This window comes from Choloepus didactylus, chromosome 22 (genome assembly GCF_015220235.1).
Source record: "Choloepus didactylus isolate mChoDid1 chromosome 22, mChoDid1.pri, whole genome shotgun sequence".
NCBI classification, from domain to species: Eukaryota; Metazoa; Chordata; class Mammalia; order Pilosa; family Megalonychidae; genus Choloepus; species Choloepus didactylus.
Genome location: NC_051328.1, coordinates 40,622,731 through 40,643,994, shown reverse-complemented (window position 1 = coordinate 40,643,994; position 21,264 = coordinate 40,622,731). Strand labels below are relative to the sequence as shown.

Genomic DNA, 21,264 nt, shown 5'->3' with positions numbered 1-21,264 from the left:
AGCATGTACCAGTGGCCTTGGCCTGCCCATGGCAAGGGATTTTACCCAGCATTCAGTAGGGCCACTTGGCTGGGCTGGGGGCCCCAGGTGGCTGCCTTTAGGGCCCTATGCCACCCTTTCCCTTCTCCCTCCAGTCTTGGGAATCTGTTATTCTAGGATACAGAGTAGGCTTTACAAGCTGGAAGGCACCTCAGCACTCATCTTACAAAGCCTTACATTTTACAGATGGGGAAACTGAGGTCCGGGGAGGGAAAGTGTCTGGCCCACAGTCACTATGACAGGAATTCAGATCTGGACTCAGCCAGTGCTTTCTCCAGAGAGAGGCGGGCCCCCAGCCTGAGCTGCTCGCCTAGCCGAGACTTGCTCCCAGGCGCCAGGCAGCTCCTGCCGAGGGAGCGTGTGTTTCCCTCCGTCTCAGCTTTGGTCTGACTGCCTTCCACTCCCTCCATCAGCTTCACGCCCCTCTCAGGCTCCGGGAGGGTGCAGTGGCCACCAAGCCTCAGCATCCCTGCCCCACGGGCCTGGGCTTTGCATGGACAGTTGGTGCTGCAGCTGGCTGGGGTGAGCCCTGTCAGCAACTGGGCCGACTTCTGTCTCTGCTGGGTGAGTCACTTCACCCTTGAGCCCTCCATGTGGGGGGCAGGAGTGGGGTCCTCCTGTCTTAGGGCAGTAAAGACTCGGCCGAGGTGGGAGGAAATGAGAATCTGACACCTGGAGAGAGGGACACAGCCGTGCAGAAATCCATTTGCTCCTGACCCCAGAGGACAGGGGGAGCAGCCTGCACATTAAGTGTGGTCTGTTGTGAGGTGAATTCATGCCTCCCGAAAAGATATGTTGAAGTCCTAACCCTCAGGACCTCAGAATATGACCTAATTTGGAAAGAGGTAAGTTTGGACACAGAGCCGGACGTGGGGGAGAAGGCTGTGTGAGGACAGAGGCAGGCACAGGAGGGACAAGGGACGCGGCCCCAGGCCAAGGAAGGCCGTGAGCCCCCAGAAGCTGCAGGAGGTGGGAGGAGCCGCCCCTGGAGCCTCAGGAGAGCAGGGCCGGCCAACACCCAGACACGGGACTTCTGGCCTCTAGAACTGTGAGAATCGCTTTCTGCTGTTCTAAGCCCCCCCCCCCCCCCCATTGATGGCACTTTGTTTCGGCAGCCCCTGGACACTCAGGCAGGGACCTTTGGCTCGGGGTCCAGGCATGTGAGTCTGGCATGAGCCGGGTACCGCTACGTGCCTGGCACTGCCCTCTCTGTGTGTTCCCTCAGTTTTCTCATTTCGTCCTCGGTGCAGCTTTACAGAAGGGGAGCTTGAGGCTCAGGGGAGCTCTCGCTGGCCCAGGCTGCCTGGCTGGTCAGGGCACCATGGCTCAGCCGGAGACACGGCCTGGCAAAGCCGTGCAGCTCCCAGTGGGGACCCAGGCCGTCAATATCCCCCGAGAATGAGTCGGACGTGCACATTCTCGTGCTCTCCTAGACCCACTGATTCAGAAACTCAGGGGGACTGTAACAAGCTCTCTGGGGAGTTCTGGGTGCCTGCTCAAGTTTGAGAACTGCTGGTGGACCCTTCATGTGTCCAAGCCTCAGTTTCTCCATCAGCAGGTGACAAATGGGAATATCTTCTGCATCAGGGTTTGAGCATTATCCGAGACAAGCACTGAAGACCGTGCCCAGTGAGCAGGGCTTCTGATCCACCCCACCCCTTGCACACTGTGGCTGTGGCTGGAGCTTCTGGGGGGGTGGGGGGTGCTCAGCAGGGCAGAGTTAGCCTGGAGGTGCGAGTTTCCCCCCAGGGCAGCTGGTTGTGACTTCGGGGCTCCCTCAGGGGCCTGGTGGGGTTCCCTGGATCTGTGCGCCAGGCCCAGCTCCAGCCCCAGGCAATGTCGGCATCAACATGGAGACCAGCTCCTGGGGACAGGGTTGTCCCATCAGCTTGCCCATCTGGGGCGGTCCCCTGGTGGAGCCTAGGCCAGGCAGGCGAGGGCCAGACTTTTCCTGGGTTGGTGATTTTTCATTGTTGTTGTTTTTAAGAGACATTGTTTTTTAAAACAGTTTTAGATTTATAGAAAAATTGGTAAGATGACACAGAGGGTTGCCATCTCCTCCACACCCAGTTTACCCTTTGTTAGCATCATATATTCCTGTGGTACATTTGTTACAACTCATGAACTGATGCTGATACATTGTTACTAACTAAAGTGCAGGCTCTATTCAGATTTCCTTCATTAACCTCTAATGTCCTTTTTCTGTCCCAGTACCTCTTCCAGGACCCCACATGATATTTAGTTGTCATGTCTCCTTCAGCTCCTCTTGACTGGGACAGTTTCCCAGCCTCTCCTTGTTTCTGATGGCCTTGGCAGTTTGAAGGAGTGCAGTCAGGGATTTTGTAGGATGGCCATCAGCTGGGATTTGTCTGATGTCAGTGGAGCTTTTTACCCATCTACTTCCTGAGGGAGGGCCCAGGAAAGGCTCGGAGCCAGAGTGTACAGGGATGGTGACAGTGGGGGCTGAGGAGGACACAGCCTTCCCCAGGCCCCCTGAAAGCTGGGACCCCTGACTCCCAGGCATCTCCCCTCAGCTCCCTTCCTCGGGGGCTCAGAGCCCCCCCCTTTTTCCTCAGCCTGTCACGGGACTTGAGGGTGGCTGGTGGCTGGCTGTTGTGACACACATTTTTCAGATTGGCCCCGGGATGCTCCGGACTAGCCCAGATCACACTGAAAATCAGTCGTGCCAGATGGCTCCATTGTAGGGCGAGTACTTGTTTCCAGCTGGCAGGCAGCTGCAGACCAGAGTAGGTTGGTTTTTTGCCTCCCTACTATGCGCCAGGCCCTGGGCCAGGTACCAGGGTACAGACGTGGTTCCTGACTCCATGGGGCCAGGAGCATCAGGGAGTTGAACACTCATGGGAATGTCAGGAAGCAGTGGCCGAGCGCCAGTGTGGGAACAAGCTGGCCCACCCACCCAGGTGTGGTTAGGGACGGTGTCTCTGTGGCAGCAACCCAGCCTGAAAGAGCTGGCCTGATGTGGGCAGGGGAGAGCTGTCCCAGACAGCAGGAAGGAGCCCAGCGAGCTTGTTGGAGGAATTGCAGGTGGTCAGTGGGATGAGCCTGGGGCAGTGTGGCTGCCGTTTAAGGCTGGATAGGAAATTCGGATTTTACACCAGTAAGGGTGGGGCACTCCATGAAACAGAAGGGGGTAAAAGCATTCATTTGGCAAACACATTCTGAGCATTTTTCAGAAAGATTGGGGGGGCTTCCTACACTAGGAGGGAACTCACATAGTGGGCTCCAACACCAGCTGCACCCCAAGTTAGAAGACAGTTCAGGCCGTGTGCCTTAACTTACAGGGCCTTAGTGCCTGCAGTGGGTTGACAGTGTCCCCCCAAAACATAGCCACCCAGAACCCCAGGATGTGACCTTATTTGGAAATAGGGCTTTTGCAGATATAATGAGTTACAGATTAAGACAGTTGTTCTGGATTAGGGTGGGTTCTAAATCCAATACAGTGTCCTTACAAGCTACAGAAAAGGCCACACCAGCAGGGAGAGACCATGACCATGTGCAGACAAGCTGAGGTTGCTCCAAACACAGAAGCTGGAAGAGAAAGGAGGGCTTCTCCCCAGAGCCTTCAGAGAGAGCCCGGCTCTGCCCACCCCTCGATTTCGGACTGCGGAACTGGGAGAGAGGACATTCCTGTGGTTTTAAGTCCCCGGTTTATTGTAGTTTGTTACAGCAGCTGCAGGAAACTAAGACAATGTCCTTTCCTGCAAAGTGGCTCTGGCTTCCTGCCCACAGGGTGCCACCCCCGGTGGGCTGGGCCTCCGTCCGTGCTGCGCCCTCTCTCTCTGGTCCCTGGAGTGGAGGCCAGCGCACAGGAGGTGCTCACTGATGTTATCCTTTCCCTGAAAGCTGGAGCCAGGCCACAGCCCCGTGCACCTTCTCCTTCGATGCACAAGCATTTATTGCACACCTGCCACCTGCCAGGCCTGCCCCTGTGGGGGATGATCAGAAATAAATGCGTAAGCACACACCACCTGGTTGGGGAGGTTCTGGGTGGGAGCTGCAAAGGGCATAGAGGAAGGTGGTGCCTTGGAGACAGGTGGGCGAGGGCTTCCCTGTAGAGGGCTTCCAGGCGGAGGGTGCAAAGTCCCCGAGGAGAAGCAGGCTGGGTGGGCTTGATCAGCAGTGGGGAGGCAGGTGCGACAGGGAGTGGGGCCAAGGGGCCGAGGCAGGAAGCTGAGGTCACGGGGGCCAGCAGGGCTGCGGCACTGAGACGCAGGACCACCAAGAATTCCTGTTAAGACTTAAAGGACAGAATCCTTCTAGACTGGGGTCTAAACTGTTGAGAGACATCAGACTCCCCTGGGAAGCCTTTAGAAGCTGCAGCCCTGGCCCCACTCCCCACAGGTCAGGATTCGGTGGGGGTGAGGGGCCTGGGCATGTTTTTACCAAGCTTCCCAGGTAGCTGTCTGGGCATCCAGGGGCGGGAGTCACTGTCCAGGCCAACGTCCCTGTCCCTTGGGCTCCAGAGTGGGGACCAGGAATCCAACGTCACAAGCAGGTTAGTTTGGGAATCCAGGTATGCTGGCTCCGATCCAGAGCTCTTTCTGGAACCTTCTGATAGGATCTCTGCCAGGAGCTGGGGAGAGAAGGAGGGCTGGGAGATGCCCCAGCCACTCAGAGGATGGAGATGGATCCTCAGAGCCTGTTTTAAACACGGAAGCAGATGGCACTTAATTGGGCCCCACCCCATCCACAAGGGCCCAGGAGGCAGCCCTCCTGGCTTATTGCAGGGATTTAGGCCCGTCACATGTCACCGTCACTGCTGCTTAAGCTAAGCCTCCCGCTCCTGCTGTCCCCAGGGAAGGAGGGGGCCGGCCAGTGGCGTGGCGGGGGGTGGATGTGAGGCTGACCCTCACCACACCCTCTCGTGCCTGTCCTGGCACGCGCCTGGCTGGTGGTGACGTACCTGGGGGACAGATAGGACCTTGGGAATAGGACCCAGCAACACGTGCCCCTACCCCTTCACCAGGTTCTCCTTGGTCCCTGCACTTTCCTCTGGGTCTCGTGTGGACCGGAAATATTTGTCAAATGAAGGCTGAACTAATGACCTCGGGAAGAGGGGGAAGGCAGGTGCTGAGATTTTCTGCCTTGTCCCTTGGCCACCCCCAAGGGTGGGTCTCCTCAGGCTTCCCTTGTGGATCCTCAGCTGCTGGGAGGTGGCTGGGGCTCGGGGGGCTGCCCCTGGGGCTGGGGTCTGCCTCTAGGGGGAATCACTGTTCCCTCCCCAGGGCTGTGGCTTTCTAGGAGCCTTCAGACCTGCACAGTGAGGTCCCACCTGACTCCTGGGGCCGCTGCTCCTGCATCTCCTGCCTCGGCCTCTGACCGCCCCCCGTCCTTTGGCCTGGCACCTCGCAGGCCGGGCTGACCCATAGGCCCACTGAGGCTGAGAGCCAGTGACTGGAGCCCCGGCCCACCAAGTTCAGATCTCTCATGACTAGGCCGAGGGTGTTAAATGCTCTGAGTCAGAGCTTTCTTGATTTTTAGGTTCTATGAAATGGCCCGAGGTAGACCCCTCAGGGGGCTGTTAGGATGGAAGGAGGCTCAGAAAGGGTGTGCTCAGAAAGCCACGGTGGTGGTGGTGGTGGCGGCTGAGACTGCTAAGCTGTGCCCAGAGCTTCCCTTTTGAACTTTCTTCACAATGGCACTGATGACTGTCACCCAGGCCAAAGCAGCAGGTACAGCTGGTCCCCGACCCCACCACTGTCAAGGTCACTGACTTGACCAGGGAGTCCAGCACACAAACGAGGCACTGTCCCCAGCCTGGGCCAGGGAGACTAGCACAGACTTGGAGACAGATGTGGGGACTGGAGGGTGCTCGGCTGCAGCAGGCCAGCCAGGGTAGCCCCTGAGAGGCCATGTGGCATGGGGAGTGCTGGCTGCGTCTGTGCTCTTGGGGGGCAGGAAGCAGGACTGGGGGTGGGGGTTGTATTCTGATGCAGTTGCAGCGAAGCCATTGACGTCCCACCAGGAGCTCTGCAGCTGGGATGGCCCTGCCGAGATCCAAGACCAGGGGTGCGGACGGTAGTTTAGACCTTGGGCAGCCCTGAGAGTGAGTGCCTCGCTCGCCTCACCCAGTGACGGTGCATCGTCCTTGGGCCAAGGGCAGGTCCTGCAGGGACTCAGCTGCGAGCCATCAACACGCATGTCAGGGCCTCCAGGGAGCAAGCCTCTGTCCTGGAGGGTGGGTCTGGGCCACACAGCTCAGCGTCCACTGCAAGCCTCAGGTCCAGACAAGAGACTGTGGGACAGAAGGGCTGGGACCCGAGGACATGGCCCTTGTTCCTCAGGCTGGAGCCCCGTCCTGGCCACCCCACAGCAGCCTGAGCACAGTGACACACTGCTCCCACCTGGCGGCAAGGGGCGGGACTGGACTCTGTCTCTCCCAGGTGTCACCCGTGCCCTGGCCCCTGACCCTGAGATCTGCTCCCGGCTTCACTGGGTGCCCGGAGCACCGGAGTAGCTCAGGGGAGCAGACACCTTCCTGACAGTGCCCCGGGCCCCTCCCCACCCGCCCAGGGCCGCCCTGGGGACCCTCCACTGGCTCTTGTGCCACCTTTTTACCTCCCGCCTCCTCACCTCTGACCAGGCCTCTCCTGCAGCAGAAATGCCCCCTTCCTCCTTCCTCTGACCGACTCTGAAGTCCGTCCGTGTCAGTCACCCTTCCCGGAAAATATTTTATTTCTCTCTTGGATTACTTTATATTTTTGAATATATAAAACGTCTTCATGGTACAAAATATAAAATCCACGAAAGAATACTTAAAAGTCAGTCTCCCCTCACCTCTCTATCTAGTCACCCATTTCTTCTCACTTGGAGGCAGCCATTGCTACCTTTTTCTTGGGTCTCTTTCCAGAACATACCATGGATATACATGCAAAGGTGTTTGTAGCCACACTCTTTTTTTCCAATGCAAGTGGAGGCATTATACATACTACACCTTGTTCTTTTCACTTAACAGAGTGTCTCAGGGATGGTTCCGTATCAGTTCAAACAGAGCTGCCCACGCAGCCTCTTTCACAGCCTTCTTAGACACCATCACTTTTTTAACCTGTGCCACTAGTGGATAATTTTTCTGTCCTGTCTCTTACAAGCAGGGCTCAGATTAACAGCCTCTTGCATAACGTCCACTCACAAGGGTGCACGGAGGTGGAACAATTCCTAGAAATAGGCTGGCTAAGTTGGAGGGGGTGTGCCCTGTAATTCTGAGAGCTTGGCCAGATGACCCCCAGAAGTGGGGCCAGCAGCTCCCACCTGCCACGTGGGAGGGGGTTGTGCTGGCACAGGACTGAAGCCCTGCTAATCTGATGGGTGAAAACGTGGTGTCACGGGTGTTTCAGGTTTCATTTCTTTTCAGCAAGAAATGTTTGCCTCCGTATTGAAGTATAGCATCCCACAGGAAGAGGACACGGGACAGGTCACAGATTTCCACATGGCGACCAGCACCCAGACCACGAAACAGAATGCTGCAGTTGCCAGAAGCCCCTCACCCTCCCTGCCCCCCAGGGTAACCCCCTCCTTACTTCAGATTGCACCCACCTGCTTTTGCTTCTTACCTGTCTACAAACGTCATATCTCACTTCTGACGAGCAAGTAACTTGAGGCACCCGAGCCACATCCGAAACTCCTCTGGGCCCCCCCGAGGGGGCCATTCAAGGCTTGGTCTCCAGGCCACTGGGAGCCTCCGAATGGGTGCTTTGGAGTCTGCATTCGTGGGCCGGTACCTCAGCCCCTCCACCATGCGAGACCCCCAGTAAATGCTCGAACTTCTCTGAGCCTTGGTTTCTGAGGAGTTGGGGCTGGTGTGCCACCCGGTGCCCACATGAGGACGGACTTGGTATAATTCCCTGTCTGTTGCCCTCAGTGCTGTTCTTCACCAAAAACAATTTCAGAGCGGGATGGGGCACCGCCGCTGGTGGGGGGGTGCTGCCGGAGGCTGACCGGGCTCTGCTTCTCACCCGGTGTGGGATTCCGGGCAAGCGGCCCCACCTCTTTGCTTGTGTTTCTTCCCCTGCAAAGTGGGGGTGATTGCAGGTTGTTTGGATAAGTTCGGGCTCATGATGGTGAGGTGCCCAGCAAGCCCTTGCTGAAAGGATCCTACGGCTGTTTCCTCTCTCTTTCCTCTACCAGGGCCAGCAGCTCTTTGGCCAGGGGCCGGGCATTTTGGTCTTGAACCGTCCAGAGGGGCGAGTCCTCTGTAAACATTTAAGCTGCCCGGTGTGGCTGCCCCTAGCGGGCATCAGCTGCCACCAGAGGCCTGCTCCTGGCAGAACCCTCAGGGTTCCGGCTCACTGGGAGGGAGCCAGGCTGCCCAGGAGGGCTCCAGGGACGGTGCAGATGCCCCCTGGGCCCGTCGATGGTGGCACTTGCTGCGCTTTGGCTGCTGAATGCTGCTCGGGCCTTAAGCCAAAGGACATCCAGCCTGTGGTCTGCTCTGCTGCCTGGCTGCCCACCTGTGGCCCGTCCCAGGCTCAGCTGCCTGCACCAGGGCCCAGGTTACCCTGGGAGCCCCCAGGTTTGTTCAGGATAGCCCCGCTCACCTCCTTCCTCTGGTGCTCATTGGAATCTGCTTGCTTAATTATTCCTTTAATAGCAGTAATTATCTGGCCCCATTAAACGCCTGCTGGGGGCTGGGCTGCCCCAGACACCTTCCTTTAGTATCACGCCTCTTGGGGAGAACCTGCAGATAAGGGCTCTTTAGGGTGACAGCTAAAATGCTTGTTTGAGCAAGGGGGCTGACCGTGCAGTGGGGACACCAGCTCTGTGGCATGTACCTGTGGGTCCCAGCAGATTGTCAGCCCTGATAACCCCCCTTTGCAGCTGAAGAAACAGGCTCAGAGAGGTTAAGAAAACTGCTCAGACCATACAGCTGGTAAAGGGCTGACTGGAGTCTCAGGACCCCCAGCGTCAGGCCACACTGCAGCAACCCCTGCAGCGCCAGTCTGGCAGGCATGCAGGGGGCCCACATGGGGACAAAAGGAAACCAGTAGCTCTCCAGTACCTGCTCTGTGCCAGGCATGCAGTGCAGGCTCTGAAATGCTGCACTAGTGTTGCAATTAATAACAGCCACCCCAGTGGTTCTCTACCCAGGATGACTTTGCCTCCCAGGTAAGGTTACCAGACTTAGGAAAACAAAAACCAAGATGCCCAGTTACATTTGAATTTCAGATAAGCAAAGAACTATTTTTTAGTATAAGTATATCCCAAGTATTGCATGGGATATACTTACACTTTTACAACTTTGTTGTTGTTTATCTGAAATGCAAATGTAGCAGGGTGTCCCTGTATTTTATCTTAACCCTACCCCCAGGGGACATTTGACAAAATGACATTTTTGGTTGTCACAACTGGGGGGAGTTACTGGCATCTAGTGGGTAGGCCAGGGAGGCTGCTGGGCACCCTACAATGCACAGGACGGCCCCACCACGAGGAAGTACCTGGTGCCAAATGCCTTCAGTGCCGAGGCTGGGAGTCCCCGAGCTGCACTTGTCAGCACTCCGGAGGCCAGCGGGCGCCGAGAACTTTCGCTTTGCTTCTCGCAGCACCGCTGCAGTGGGACCTACTCCCCTCTGTGTTTTGGAGATGATTAGAGAGGAGTCGACTGAGGGCCAGGCAGGGAGTGGCTTGCCCAGGCCACACCCCCAGGAAGATGGAGCTGGTGCTTCACCCTTGCCCCCCGCTCTCTGCGTGAATTTTCAGGGCGGCTGAGACCCTAAAACTCCTCACAGGGGCTGATGCAGGAGCTGGAGCTGGGGGGCTGGCCGGGGGGTAGAAAGATTGAGAGGCGAGGAGGGCTTGGGGGGCCAGTCAGGCAGGGGCTGCATTGCCCCCCCACCTTGGTGTGCCAAGGCTCTCCAGCAGCGCATCCCTGACACAAGCGGGGCTTTTTCCTTAATTAAAAGGAGATTTGAAACATCCCTGCTGCCTCCATCGGGCCTGGGCTGCCTCAGAAAGGCAAAACCATGGGGGCTCCCCTGCATCACACAATAACACCAGGCTTTCCCCGTAATTGGAATTTTAGAAAAGAAGGTTTCGTGCATCTTGAGCCCCCAGAGGCGTGCGCTGGTTTGTTTTGGAAAGATCCCGGCCATGTCTCGGGGTTAGGCACGGCCTGGCCTCCCCTCGTGTCCCCTGTCCTCCGGCCTTGTCTGGGAAGCTTTGCCATTCCTGCCCCAAATCCTGAGACCCCTCCTGGGCCCTTTCCCCGCTGTCCCTCCACTTTCTTTAAGTGGCCCGGGCTGCCATGGGGGTACACCTGCTTCCTGGCTTCCCAGGAGGGAATATAAGGTCCCTGAGCCCTCTGTGCCCTGTTGTGCCCATATGGAAAATGGGGTTTGGATGTTGTCTACCCCGTAGGGCTGTTGGGGGTCCCAACGGTGAAATGCCCATGCAGAGCTGGGATCACCTGGGACTCTCATTTTTTTCCAGCCAACCCTGAAATCTTTGGGGTCCCATTTCTGCTGCTGGGGTCTGGAGTAGGAAGTGGAGGGAAAGCAAAGCATGGGGGGGTGCAAGAACAGAAAATCTGTTGAGACTATTTTGTTGACTTCTGTGTCCCCAGCACCTGGGACAGTGCCCAGTGCACAGTAGGTGCACGGCGAAGAGCTGTTGATTCCACAGGGCCAGACTCTGTGCTGGGAATTTCTACCCGGGCTGCAGGGAAGGTGGCCTCAGCCTCATTCTGCAGATGAGAACGTGAGGCTCAGGGAGGTGCTGTCACAGCTGGAAAGGAGAACTGAGCCCTTTCGGTTTTTCCTCCTTTCCAAGCCCATGGCCGTTCTGATGCAACAAGAGAAAAGGATCCTGCAGTGCCAAGTTGGAACCAGGATATACTGTCATATAGCCACTCCACAAGCAGTGGTCAGCTCCAATGCCAGCTGTGCCCCTGCAGGCTGAGACCGGGTCCCTGCTCCATGCCCAGGCACTTCCAGTGCCAGCAGCTGGGGTCTCAGTATTGGCCAGATGAGTGAAGCAATGCTAAGTGCAGACTCTCGTGGTTCCTCAATACCCTGTGTTTGTCGGGTGCACTGCCTGTGTGGCTTTCTCACCTGGGGAATGCACAGTAGCGGGGCCCACCTGGAAGGGCGTAGTGAGGCCGCAGCTGTGACCCTTAGTCCTCTGTCCCCTGCCCACCCCAGTGGCACATACTGTGATTTACCCCTCTTTGCAGGTGAAGAAATAGAGGTCCAAAGAGGTGGAGCCACTGTCCAGGTGTCTGGAAGCCCAGGTGTACCTTCTGGTCTCCCACTGCACTGTGGATCCAGCTGGTGTGGGTGGCCCGGTTGGAGCCCACTGGATGTGGCTGTGCCTTGGGGGAGGGCGCACGCTGTCCCCAGCAGGGTGTTGGCGCGGGCACCGGGCATCGGACTGCAAGCAGGGGCGCGGTTTTCGAAAGGACCAGGAGAGGGCGCGCGAGAGCCGCGGAGCCTGCAGGGGGACGGCCGGCTCTGGCTCCAGCATGAGTGGCTCCAGGGCCGCTGAGAGCTGGCACAGGGGCGGCAGGTGCCCCTTTTTCAGTGACCTGGAGTCCCTCGGAGCGAGGGGCATGCTGAGCAGAGCCAAGCCATCATAGGTTGCCTGGCTTGGGGCTTTTGAAGGATGAGACTGGAGACGTGGCCCCTGAGACTGGAAGGGGTGGGGTGGGGCAAGGTGGGGTCCCAGGCCTGGAGCCACCTCAGGCCCCTGCCTGGCCACCTGGCGCTGGTTTTCTCATTGGGAGAATGGAGGCAACCCCAGTATCCACCCGGGGGTATTGGGAGGGTTAGTGTGGAAGTGCAAAGCACCGGCTCAGTCTGGGATGGTGAGGGGGCTGCTTAAGAGGGGAACACATCCCCACGGGACCTCAGGGTCGGCCAGATCTCCCACGGCCCTGTGGCCCCTGCCCCCCGCCTCCACGCGTTCCAGGGCAGGCCGAAGTTCATGGTCGGCCTGAGAAGCAGGAAACCCTTGGAATCCCCTAGAACCCCTGAGGATCCAAAGCTGCCAGAGGATATCTTTTTCCAGACCACCTTGGGTTCCAGAATGTGTAAGCTACCCAGTGCCTAACAAGTGCTGAATAGATGTTTATGAAATGACAGGCCGAATGTGGTTTCCAGGGGGCAGTGGGAGGGTGTGGGGGGCTTTGGCAGGCAGGCCAGCCCCCCCTGGCTGGAAGCACAAGCCAGCGCCCTAAGGATGTGGGCTGAGGCAGTGTTCCACCTCGTCGCCCGAGGCAGGGCTTGGCTTTCCATCCCAGCAGGGCATAAATGACTCCTTCTAAATGGACCAGGAGAGGGGGTAAGGGGGGGGGGGGGCTTGAAACTGACAGCTGTAGGGTCAGTTTCAGGGCCCCCCACTCACTCTGCCTGGGTCTCAAATCCTTCCTTCACCTCTACCCCTGGGCAGTCTCTGCCTGAGCCGGGCAGTAGACCGTACTCTCCTCTCACCCCTGCCACTGGCTGAGGTTTGTCCTCAGTCTCTCCCAGAGAGTAAAGCCACGTGCTCCCATGGCCACCCTAGCTCAGTGGTTCTCAGCCCTGGTGGCCCATGGAGTCACCTAGAGAGCTTCTAAAAGTCCGGATGCCTGGCCTCACACAGGGCAGTGGCAGGCCCTCTGGGGGTGGGTTCCGTACGCACTGGTATCTTTAAACTTTCCAGGTGATTCCAGTGGGCAGCCAGGGCCAACCAGGCCTCAAAGAAAGTCCATCTGACCTCTATCTTCCCACCACCCTCAAGTACAAGTCTGAAGGGGTCTAGGGCCCCAAAGACTCCAGTTGAGGGAAGGGGGATCCCCTCAGGCCTTGTCACCCACCCCTGGCTGGGATTCTGCCACCCCAGCCTGTCCTCCCCAGCCCCCTGGAATCTGAGCCCAGCCTTCCCTTCAGGAAATAGGCTTTCAGTAGCCCAGGCAGGCACATAATTAACAAATAAGAGCTCTTGCTTTAGCACAAATGAGCTTCTTGTCTGGGGCAAGGCTGGCATTTGTTTTCTAATCCCCAAAGTCGGCTCTATCCTCCTGAGAGGTTCCTCTGGAGCTCAGCCACCGCTGGCTGCCGGGCCTGGGATTTCAGAGCCTATTCCCTCTCTCCTCCTCTCCCTCCTCCCACCCTCCTCCTATCCCTCCTCCCTCACCCTCCTCCCTCTCCATCCTCTTCCCCCTGCATCCTCACCTCCCTCTTCCCTTCCTCCAGCATCTCTGCAGGGCCCATGGGGTGACCTGATGCTTCAAGATGGAGAGAGTGGGCTTTGTCGCCAAGCTCCTAGGCCACGTTAAAATTCAAACGTGGGGCCCTGGGAAGAGAGTGGCTTTTCCCCATTAGCATTCTGTGTTAGAATTTTGGACTATTCTCCCAGGAAGGGATTCTGGAGACTGTGAGGGGAGATTTTCTTATGCTACAGATAATATAATCTTACTCCCTTTTGTTGCCTGGAGCCCTGGGAGAAGCTCTTTCTGGATGATAATGGAGAGAGCTAGCAGGGACTGCAGGCTCTCCAGGCCTCCGGCTGGCTGGGCAGAAGTGCTGTCCCTGATGTCCCTCACTCCATCACACACTCAGCCCTTTACACTGGGTGCTGCTACCACTCAGTGGCATGCAGGGTTTGGGGTTTTGTTTTTGTATTTTGCATTAACGAGCCTCAGACTCTCAAGGTTCTATTATTTCCTGTCTCGGCTCCTTCTGGACATTAGAGTGCAGGGATTTGCCAAATTGGCCCACTGCCTGCTCTTGTAAATAAAGTTTTATTGGCACACAGCCACGCCCATTTGTTTACGTTGTCTCCAGCTGCTTTTGCACTATTATGGCAGAGTTGAGTAGTTGAGACAGAGTATGGCTTGCAAAGACTAAATATGTACCACCTGGCCCTTTCCAGAAAAATATGCCAGCTCCTTTATACGGGATTGTGGTTACAGGAGGCACACCCATGGGGGTCCACGGGACCCCGGACCAAATGATGGCTCTGCCAGTGCCCTCCCTGGTTCTCGTCCCCACGTCTGTGAGCCAGGCCTGCTGGTGCCACCACCTGAGGGAGGGGCGGGGGGCTGGCCCAAGGACGTGCTGCTGAGCGCTTTGTGCCTGACCCCTGACATCTAACCATTGGGAATGGTCACGGGCCTCGGGCCTTGGCCAGGGCTGTTTTATTGTCATTTGTCACTCTTGGGGCTTCGCACAAGTGCAGGAAGTAGCGGTTCTGCCCTCAGAAAGGTGTGGAAACCCCTGCTGCAGATCAGCTTCCCAGCAGCCTGGGTGCGGCTCCTCAGGGCTTGTAGTCTGTGGGGGAGAGAGGGCAGATTCCACAAAACTGAACAGCCTGGTAGATCCGGGGGTCCCAGGGGCTCCCAGAGAGAAACAGCGTTTAGAGGATGGGGTGGGGAGCAGGTGGGGGTGGCTGGGGCGTCGCCTGGGGGAGCAGGGAGGATGGGGTCTATGGATACATGCGGGAGGGACATCAGCCCCCACTGACTGAGCGCGTTAGTCCCACCCCGGCCCAGACGCGTGAGGAGCATCACCCCAGTTTTTATCACTGAAAACAAGACCCAGAGAGCTGGTGTGACTTGCCCCAGGTCACACAGTGAGTGAGTGGAGGAGCTGGGACTCGGACTGAGTTTGGTCTGACTCTAAAGTCGGCGCAGTCACTGCGGTGACTGAGGCCTTCCCGGCGATGCACATGGCCAGGCTGAGGGGCACACAGCAGGCCGAGGGGCACGCAGCAGGCCGAGGGGCACGCAGACCCAGGTCAAGGGGCATGCAGCCCGGGTTGAGGGGCATGCAGGCCAGGTCAAAGGGCACACAGGCTGGGTTTAGGGGCACACAGGCCGGTCAAAGGGCATGCAGCCCGGGCCAAGGGGCACACAACCTGGGTCAAGCCCCAGACAGACCAACAGCTTGGCCTGAGTGTGTAGCTTCTGCCCGTCCTGTGTCTGCTTCTGTGGTTTCAAGCAAACTCCTCTGACCGTCCAGGAACAAACCGCCTCTTGGAGGAATTGCCTCAAGCAGCCACAAGTCACTCTGAAAAGCTCCTTGTGATGACCCCAAAGCCAAGTGTGGCATTCTGGGGTCAGGGCAAGCTGTGCTAACTCTGCTGACTCTGTTTGTTATCTATTGCTGTGTAATAAATTACCCCGAGATTGAGCAGCATAAACAACAAGCCCTTATTATCTCAGTTTCTGTGAGCCAAGAATCTGAGAGTGGCTGGGCAGGGGAATCTGCTCAGGGCGTCTGGGGAGGTGGCAGTTGGGGGGCTGGCCAGGGCTGCCGTCATCTGGGGCTCAGCGGGGGCTGGAGGCTGATTCTGCTGTGGCGCCCTCGCAGGCCTGTGGGCTGGGGGCCTCAGTTCCTTGCCTCGTGGACTCACCCTGAGCCGCTCGAGTGTCCTCCCGCCGTGGCGTCCTCCCCAGGGCAAGTGACCCAGGAGGGAGCAAGGAGGAGGCGACCCTACCCTCCTGGCCTGGTCTTGGAGCCACTCGCCATCCTGCCACCAGATTCTGTTCCGCTGAAGCGATCACCAGGTCCAGTCCCCCACAAGGGGAGGGGAATTGGCTCCCTGAAATGTGCTTTAACCACCGCACTGACCCTCAGGGGATCATTTTGGAGCACTGTCCCAGTGGTGGCCGGGGGCTCAGATTCTGCAGCTGATTTGATCCCAGTCTGGGGCCCTTTGGAGGAAAAAGGTGAAGAGGCATAGAGATGAGAAATTTAACAGCTAATTCAGCAGCACCTGGATTTTTTTTTTTTTTTTTTTCATTTCAAATTTAAAGACCTACTGCTTAGAGTTCCCAGGCCCCAGGCAAGGCTCAAGGGAAACCGAGCTGAGTCAGGTAGAAGCTGTCCTCCAGGTACACAGGAAAGGGGGCAGAAATCACAACACGGCCATTGTGAGAAGTGCTGGCTGGATCACGGAGTAAATGGGTGCAGATGGCAGAGGAGGGTGGGATCGGATCTGCTGGGGCATCTTCCCTGAGGTTCAAAGGATATGTAGGAGCTCAGTATCCCAGTCAAGGAAGAAGGCGTCGCGGGTACGTGTGGAGCCTGGAGTTCAGGAGACTGTGGTGTGGTGCATGCGAGCAGATGGTCGGATGAGGCTGCAGGCGGGACAGGAGGTGGATGTCCGTCTGTGATCGGTGTCTCCCGGACTACATTTAAGGACTTGCGGTTCTGTGAGATGTTTTCAGGGGCCCTACCAGTTATAGACTCTGTGGTTATTCAAGTCCGGCAGGCCCAGGGACAGGCACCAGCTTGTCAACGCCTCTGATACTCTGACATGCTTGCGTATCTCCAGAGAAGGATGCAGTGCATAGGAGTCAGTCGGCATTCAAGGATGGGTGGTTCCCAAATCCACAGGTCCGTGGGACCCCTTCCCAAGGGAGTCCTGGAAGGCCAGGGTTCCAGGGAACACACTTTGGAAAGGGCTGCTGGCAGCTGTGTTGGGAGCTGCTGCATGTCCACGCAGGCCCATGGGTGGGCAGGTCTGCGTTTGGAGACATCACTCTGGCTACCATTTGAAGGGTCAAGCCAGGAGTCAGAGAGACTGAATCAGGACACAGAGAGGGTGAAGGATGGGCTCAGACATATTGGGGAGGTCGATCTGCAGTTGTGGCTACTGAGTAGGTTGACTGGGGGTGGTGGGTGGGGAGAGCAGAGCAAAATCAAGGCCACGCTCGGGTTTCCGGTGGCTGACTGGAGAGGAAGAGTGAAGGAAGGCTTTTGAGTGAGGGGATGGCGGGTATTTTTCCTGTCGGCAGGAGAGCTGTAGCTGGCTTCAGCCTGCTTACCTGTAATTAACACATTGGAGAGGCAGGCCAATGAACCTGACCACTTAGAAGAAATGAATACATTCCTCTTTACCAACACTGACACGAGATGAAACAAAATTGGCATAGCCCCGCACCTTTGAAAGAGATCGAATCGGTAATCAAAAGCCTCCGTACAAAGAAAATTCCAGGCCCAGACAGTTTCATTGGTGAAGTCACTCAAAGTCAAACATTTAAAGAAATAACATCGATCTCACAGAAACTCTTGCAGAAAATAATTTGTGGGAGAGCTAGCTTCATGCTTGGTTTTGAGTCAGCCAGGCCTGGGTTCAGATTCGAGCCTGATTGCTTCCATTCATTCAGAGAAATTTCCAGAGCACCTACTACGTGCCAGACACTGTTCAAGGCACAAAGTGAAGCAGGCAGGCAAAGCTCACGGCCCTCACCGACTCATGCGAGCCTGGGCGGGTCATGTACCTCGGTGAGCCTCAGTCTCCTCATCTGTGGAGTGGGCGCAGCACTGGCCCCTCCCCTGAGGAACGCCAGGACTCACGCGACGGTGAAGGGCGGGAGGGGGCATCCCCAGCGGCCACTGACGCCTGTCTCTCTGTCGTGTGTGTACGTGCGTACATGTGTTTTCCCACGGCCTGCCCGCTCAGGCTTTAAAATGTGTGTCAGCAGCAGCAGCAGCAGCCACGACGAGGCCCCCGTCCTGAGCGGCAAACACCTGGACGTGCCCAACATCATCATCACCCCCCCGACCCCCACGGGCATGACCCTGCCAAGAGACTCGCGGCAGTCAGGTGAGGCCGCCCAGCCCGGGGCAGGGGTCCTGGAGAGAGCTCACGGGCCCCCATCTGTGCTGAGCACGTGTCCCCACCTCCCCCTGGGGTTTGTGAAAGATTTACACTGGGCTCTGCGTCCATCCCGCCGCGGGCCCCTCACCATGGCACCAGCCTCCACGAGACGTGGCATGTTAAGTAATTAGCTAGACAGCCCCTGCCGGCAGCCAGGAGGAGTGATGGATGGGGCCGGGCTGGCCCACCGGGCCGCGTCTCCCGCCAGCCGGGGTAATGGATGGCTGCGCCTTCCCCTACCAGCCCGGTGGCCTGGTGCTCCGTCCTGTCGGCCGCAGCAGTTCCAGCTGGACGGGGCAGGCCTGGAAACGCAGCCCACACCCAGGCTGGGGCTGGATCCGGGCCTTCCAGATGCTGCCCACCGTGGGCAGGAGAGAGGGGATGGAGTTTTTCCCAGAGACAGGTGCTCCTCTGTTGATTCATTGGAGCCCTGGGACAAATTATTCATTGATTCACCCAACAAAGATTGACCAAGCCAGGCCTGCGCTGAGGCTGCTGCTGTGAATTATAATAATAGTAACGGTAATGATAGTGATCAGTAGCCTGGGCCACACACGATAGACATATTTTCTCATTTAGTCCTCACGATAGCTCTGTGAGTTCGGTACAGTTTTCACCCCCATTTTGTTGATGGGTAAACTAAGGTTCAGAGAGGTTGAGAAACCTGCTGTACAGCTGGTAAGTGGCAGAATTGGGGTTTGGGCCAGGTGTGTGATCTGGAACTCACACTATAGCACCCCAGGTTAGACACCCCCACCCGCCACCCCCATCATTTTGGCAGCACTCAGCCCGAAACCATCCATGACATGATTCCTGCCCAACACGGGCTATGGGACACAGTGATGACAACACACAGAGCCTCCTGTGTGGGGGGCTTGGTAGACCTTTCCTGAAGTCCTGAGGGGCGTCCCACCTTGCTCGGCAGAGCAGGTGACCTGGGGAAAATGATTGGACCTTCTGGGCTGGGCCTGGTACCAATGCCGGGGCCGAATCCGTAAAGATGGCCCCAGGGGGCATTCCCGTGGGACCTCTCCAGGGCCAGGCAGTGGCTAAGCGCCGCCATGCACGGTCACATTTCACGGTGACCCTCCGAGCCGAGTCTGGTCCGTGTCTCTATTTTACAGGCAGGGAAGCCGGGGCACAGAGCCGCGGGGAGGAGAGCCGGGCTCCTGGTCCAGGGCTGCCCCCGTGCCCCGGCGGAGTCTAACCGGAGCTCGGTGTGGACAGTGGGAGGCCGGCTCCTAGCTCTGCCCTGGACTCCCTCTGCTCCGAGCCTCAATGTCCTTGTCTGTAAAATGGGGTCATAGCAGGCCCTCCCTGCTCCCAGGGCGGGTGTGACTGCAGGGGAGGCTGGTTCTCCTGCAGGTCTCTGGGGTGACCTTTCCAGCCAGCAGCCTCCAGCTCCCAGCGAGATGCCCAGACCCTGGGAAGGGTCCTCTTACACTTACCTACCTCTGGGGAGGGGTGGATTTAGCCCAGAAGGATCTTGAGGCTCCTTCTGTCTGAGCCATCACGCAGCGAAGCTCCAGCCCCATCCCTCTGCTTCCCTGCTCAGAGAAGTCAGATGTAGGAGAAGGCACAGGTTCTGGAGTCAGAAAACCCCCAATTTGAATTCCGAGTCTGCCACTTAGCAGCTGTGTGGCCCTGAGCGAGGGGCACCAGCTCCCCTGGGTCTCACCTGGGAATTGGAGAATGTAGTAGTGCCACAGGGTGGTCATGCAGGCTTCGTGATGGGGACAGTCAGGGCCTGGTGGGAGGCCCTGCCCAGTGGCCCTGCTGATACTTAAGGCAAACCAGAAGATCGGGTGGGTTCGCATTTCCTTCTTGCGTGGCGCTGGGAGCTGATACCAAGTGGCTGGGGCTCCCTGAAGCAGCTGGGGCCTGGAGAGGACCCCCTCCCCCTCAGACCTGCCCAGACCTCTCCATTAGACTCAGCCCAGGTCCCTGGGCCTCAACTTCCCCTCTGTGACACCAGAGCACAGAGCCTGGGTGGGTGAGGTATAAAGTCCCCCAGAAGAGGCTGTGCCCAGGGCGGGGCCCAGGCGGGTGCCCCTGGGGAGTGCAACCAGAGACCAGAAGGGCCAGGCCCTGAGAGTGGGTAGAATCAGGAGAGCCAGCATCCTCAAGGTCCCCTCTTGGCATCCGGGACCCCACTGCCCAGACATGGGGGGAGCTTGGGGTGGGTAGCACAGGGCCTCCAGGCTCCCAGGGAAAGGGGGGCTGCATGTGGGGGGTTGATCCCGATGTCACTCTCCCTCTTTTTCCCAGTCTGGCCGGAGGAGACGGGGTCATACCAGGAGGACGGAGAAACAGACCCTGAAGCCTGAGGTAGAGGCACGTGGCAGGGATTTGTCTGAGGGGCTCCTGCCCGGCCGCCCCCTCCAGGTGCCCCAGGGAGATGTGGCTGCTGGGACCGATGTGCTGAGAGGGCCAGAAGGGAAAATGGAGTGATTCCGACTCCCGGCAGGGGCGAGCCACGCTGGACCAGAAGAGGTGTGGCAAGATGAGCAAGGAATCAGCCCCACTGCTTCCGGAACAGTCTTCCTGGGGCCCCATTGTGGGGACCAGCCCTCCAGCGCCCACATGCCCTTGCTGGCCCCGGTGTGGGGGAAAGGGGAGAGACCTTCCCTGCAGACCCCTGGGGAGGACGTGCACCCTCAGCACCCTGCACCAGGCACCTGTGTTCCATGTCAACACAAACAACTTGCAAGAGGAGCACCTCCGTTTTTTACAAATTGTCTTATGGATCTCAAAACAGCCCAAAAAGTGGTTTGTAATTTCTTTTTGCATAATAAATAAAAGTCCTTTGTAAGGGAATGGTGAACTCTGCTCCTGGGGTCGGGAGCAGGGGCTGGAGCTCACCCAGGCATGCAGGTGAGCGTGAGAGAGCCGCTTCCAGGGGAGAGGAGTCTGTCTCGCGTGGGCCTTTGGCTGGCTGGGGGGCCCCCACTTTGCAGACGCCCCCCGAGCAGGCCCCACTGGGCCAGGGACACGGCTGAGTCAGAGGGACCCTGTCTGAGTTGCAGTTTCGCCTCTGACCAGCCGTGGCCCAGTGCCCTGGTTCTCGCGTCTGTTAAAGGAAGTGGTGATACAACACATCTCTAGGTGGGAGGCGATGGGTTTGGTTTTGTTTTAAAAGAGAACATTAAGTCGCTGGCCGTCCCCCTTCCCACGTGGATAGCTCTGATCCTGGATCAGGCGTTTATGTTCATTTTCTGTGGCTCCCATCAGAGGCTGCGCAGCTTCTCAGGAGTGTGGTTTTCCTGCTGTTTTAGTGGGGGCCCCGGAAGCAGGGCCTGAGACGAGAATTCGTGTTGAGCAGTCTGTCTGGGAGGTGAGCCCAGGAGGCCCTGGAGGGGAAGGGCCAGCTCACCCTGTGGTTTCCAGGCTCAGGACCCCTTTGTCACTAGCTGAGGGCTGCTTCTGGAACAACCCGGCACTTCCAGCTTGTCCCCTTCCCCACTGCACACACTGGAGCCCTGATGCCCCAGGGACAGGGGTGGCCCCAACAGTCAGGGCTGGCTGTGTGGGTGTGGGATTGGTACAGTCACAGGCTCCCCCCCACTCAGAAGGGCCTGGCACTTGGTTTAATGCTCAGCTGTCACCGTCTTAAAATTCGTAACCATT

At 57.9% G+C, this 21,264-nt stretch overlaps 1 protein-coding gene across 3 annotated transcripts in view; it reads left to right on the top strand.

The window, feature by feature from the left end:
- Positions 1-20,454, top strand: part of C22H16orf74 (chromosome 22 C16orf74 homolog) — a 38,883-nt gene extending 18,429 nt beyond the window's left edge. For all 3 annotated transcript variants that reach the window (XM_037815633.1, XM_037815632.1, XM_037815631.1), the window contains exons 3-4: positions 17,440-17,583; positions 19,906-20,454. In XM_037815633.1, coding sequence (XP_037671561.1) covers positions 17,440-17,583; positions 19,906-19,964 — 203 coding nt within the window. In that variant the 3' untranslated portion in view covers positions 19,965-20,454. The remainder of the gene's footprint in view (positions 1-17,439; positions 17,584-19,905) is intronic.
- The last annotated feature ends 810 nt before the right edge of the window (positions 20,455-21,264 follow it).